Genomic DNA, 3,596 nt, shown 5'->3' with positions numbered 1-3,596 from the left:
TGGCTAGCCTTGTCATTAGTTCTCCATTCATGCAACACAGTCCCAAACAACCAGAAAACTCACTAATCCAGCACCTACCAATCCCCGTGGGTGCTGGATACCAGAGGTTTTGCTGTATTTGCAGTGTGTTACAACTCCTCCATAAAGTGCAGTGCTTCTGATAACACAGGCAATGGTAAACGTCTGTCACCAAGGTGGCTTAACATACCTGACATTGTCGTGTTTCTGGATATAGATCTTGTGAAACATCATGACCTCCTGCTTTGCGTTAATGTCGGCCTTCATTTCCATGGCAACGTGGCGCGGCAGCACAGACAACAGGAGGCGCTCCTGTGTTTTGGGTGGGAGGAGAGCAGTAACAATAGTTAGGCAGACTGCAAAGTTAAGGACAACACGTTTCTCTCCAACATTTTCCCTCTTATTTGTGAATAATGACAACTGGAAGGACATAGAACATAGCACAGCACAGGAACAGGCCCTTTCTTCCACACGACTGTGCTGAACATTGTCGAAATTAAACTAAAACTCTTCCGCCTGCATGCGATACATCTTCCTCTATTCTTTGCACATACAGTACATGTTTCTATCTAGAAACTTCTTTAATGTTACGATTCTATCTGTTTCCAACACTACCCCTGGAAGTACATTCTAGGCATCTAATAACCTTTTGGACTATGTGTCCCGGTTTTCAGGGCTAACCAACAAGTGCATATACTCCGTGTCACGGTTTTCAAGGATTGGTTTCATACCTAACTACCAGCTGGTTCATTCTGGTGTTCGTACTGTAAACCCATGGACTCAGTCTGAAGTATAGTGTATTTCCGGAGTCCAAAGGGTTTCAAAACTTGCTCTGGACATCTCTTTTAAACACCCCCCCCCCTCACCTTAAACACATTTCCTCTTGCATGTGATATTTTCACCCTGGGGAAAAGAAAATAAACTGACTGGCTACCCCATCGATACCTCTGATTACCTCTACCGGGTCACCCCTCAGCCTATGATGCTCCTGAGAAAACAACTGGAATTTGTGGAAGCTCTCCAGGCTCACACCCTCTAATACAGGCATCTGGTAAGCCTTTTCTGTAGCCTTTCCAATGCCTCCACATCCTTCCTGACCAACTGGTCCAATCTGGCCAAATTTTTGTTGAAGAGTTCCCCTTCTCCCAATCTGTTACATGCACCCTTGCATGTATTCTGGGTTTGACCACGTAGCCGTTCGAAACATCTGGTAATGAATAGGAAGGCATTAATTCATCAGGGACATCATCTTTAATCCCAAAAGACTAATCACAATACATAAATACAGTTACAAATAGAGTTCAATAGCACAGAAACAGGCCTTTCAGCCCAATTTATCCATGCTAGATCATTTGCCTGCATTCAGCCCATCTCCCTCTAAATTTTTTCTATGCATGTACTGTACTTGTCCTTCGAATGCTACAATGGTTCCCATTTTTCACCACTTCCTCTGGCAATTCATTCCACACACCCACCACTCTCAATGAAGAAGATACGCCCTCCCTCCCCAAGGTCCCTTTATATCTATTCCCTCTCACACATAAATATCTTCTTCTTCTTCTTTGGCTTGGCTTCGCGGACGAAGATTTATGGAGGGGTAATGTCCATGTCAGCTGCAGGCTCATTTGTGGCTGACAAGTCCGATGCGGGACAGGCAGACACGGTTGCAGCGGTTGCAAGGGAAAATTGGTTGGTTGGGGTTGGGTGTTGGGTTTTTCCTCCTTTATCTTTTGTCAGTGAGGTGGGCTCTGCAGTCTTCTTCAAAGGAGACAGCATGTAAAAGCAGGGATTTAATGTTTAGGCTTTAGAATACATTGGTCAAACTGCACTAGCAGAATTGCGAGCAGTTATGGGCCCCATATCTAATGTGTTGGCATTGGAGGGGGTCCAGAGGAGTTACACAATGATCCTTGGAACAAAAGAATGTTTGGAGTATGGGACTGTGCTAGCTGGAGTTTAGAAGAATATGCAGGAATCTCACTGACCCCTTCCAAATACTGAAAGACCTGGATAGAGTGGATGTAGAGAGGTTGTTTCCTTTGGTGGGGGAAGTCTGAGACCAGAGGTCACAGCCTCAAAATACAAAAACAGATGTGAGGATGAATATCTTTCCCCAGAGAATTGTGAATCTGTGGAATTTGTTGCCACAAACAGTTGTGGAGACCAAGTCATGGGGGATATTTAAGACAGGAATAGTTAGGTTCTTCATCAGGAAGGGAATCAGGTCATTGGAAAAAGCCAGGAAAATAGCCAGCCACTCACAACAAGAGCATGCAAGCTCCACACAGATATACCTGTACATTAAACTCATTGTATTCAGATATACAAGAATAAACTCTCATCTCATCTGGCCTGATGTAGGGATTGAACCCAGCCCTCTGGCACCGTGAGGTAGTATCTCTACTAGCTATGGCACAAGACCACGCCGAATATCATTGGTGTCAGGGAATGGCCATGGACTGCAGGCTGCAGACTTGAGATGGTTTTTTTGCCTCTTTTGTTCCTAGAAGACCAGGCTATTTAGCCCATTGGGTCTCAGATGTCTCCCAACTGTACAACCCCATCATCCCATTTCTCTCCTGTTGTCCTGTACCCTGTAACTAATTGTTTTACCCCTGGTGTGCTGACATTGGAGAGAGTTCTGAGAAGGTTCACTAAGATGACTCCAGGAATAAAAGGGTTATTATATGCAAAGCGCTTGACAGCTCTTGGCCTGTACTTGTTGCAATTTAGGAGAATAAAGAGGGAATCTCATTGAAACATTTCAAATGTTGAAAGGCATCGATAGAGTTGATGTAGAAAGGTTGATTCCCATGTTGGGAGAGTCTAGGATGAGAAGGCAGAACTTCAAGATTACAGGGTGTCTCCTTGAACAGAGGAAATTCTGCAGCCAGAGGGTGATGAATCTGTGGAATCTGCTGTCACAGGCAGTTGTGGAGGTCAGGACATTGGGTGCATTTAAGGCAGAGATTGACAGATTCTTGAATAGCCAGGGCATCAAAGGTTATGGGAAGAAAGCCAGGCCTTGGGGCTGAGTGGGAGAATGGGTCAGCTCATGATTAAATGGTGGGACAGACTCGATGGGCTGAATGGCCTAGTTCTGCTCCAACATCTTGTGAATCTTTTTCCATTTCTCTGTACTAAGGGGTGATTTACAGTTACACAGCCTATTTTTTTGGAATTTGAAATGTAATTGGAGCACTCAGGAGCAACTGATGCAGATGGAACATACAAATTCCGCATAGATAGCCCCTAGACCAGGACCAAGCCCAGATCCCTGAAGTTGTGAGAGAATAACATCAAGTGCAGCACTACTGTGCCAGCCATTTGACAACCCATACACCAGAACCACTGCCCAAATCATATTAGTGTTAGTTGTGTAATACAATTTTAATAAGATTGTGGTGCACGTCGAAAGAACCAAAGACTTGTTGATCCAAACCAAGGCTTTTATTAACTAAAAGACTGGAGCATATCACAAGTAGGTTGACCAGTCCAGAATGACCTGATCTTTCTGGCTAGAAGCAATCCTTTAAGACCTGGCAGTAGGTGTGGCTACACTCTCAGCCATTCACAGT

The 3,596-nt window shown here is 44.5% G+C and overlaps 1 protein-coding gene across 4 annotated transcripts in view; it reads right to left on the bottom strand.

The window, feature by feature from the left end:
• The window catches only part of adcy5 (adenylate cyclase 5), a 390,458-nt gene that overhangs the window by 156,810 nt on the left and 230,052 nt on the right, over nucleotides 1–3,596 (bottom strand). For all 4 annotated transcript variants that reach the window (XM_069934774.1, XM_069934775.1, XM_069934776.1 and 1 more), the window contains exon 3: nucleotides 209–330. In XM_069934774.1, coding sequence (XP_069790875.1) covers nucleotides 209–330 — 122 coding nt within the window. The remainder of the gene's footprint in view (nucleotides 1–208; nucleotides 331–3,596) is intronic.

This window comes from Narcine bancroftii, chromosome 4 (genome assembly GCF_036971445.1).
Source record: "Narcine bancroftii isolate sNarBan1 chromosome 4, sNarBan1.hap1, whole genome shotgun sequence".
NCBI lineage: Eukaryota > Metazoa > Chordata > Chondrichthyes > Torpediniformes > Narcinidae > Narcine > Narcine bancroftii.
This window is presented reverse-complemented; position numbering and strand designations above follow the sequence as displayed.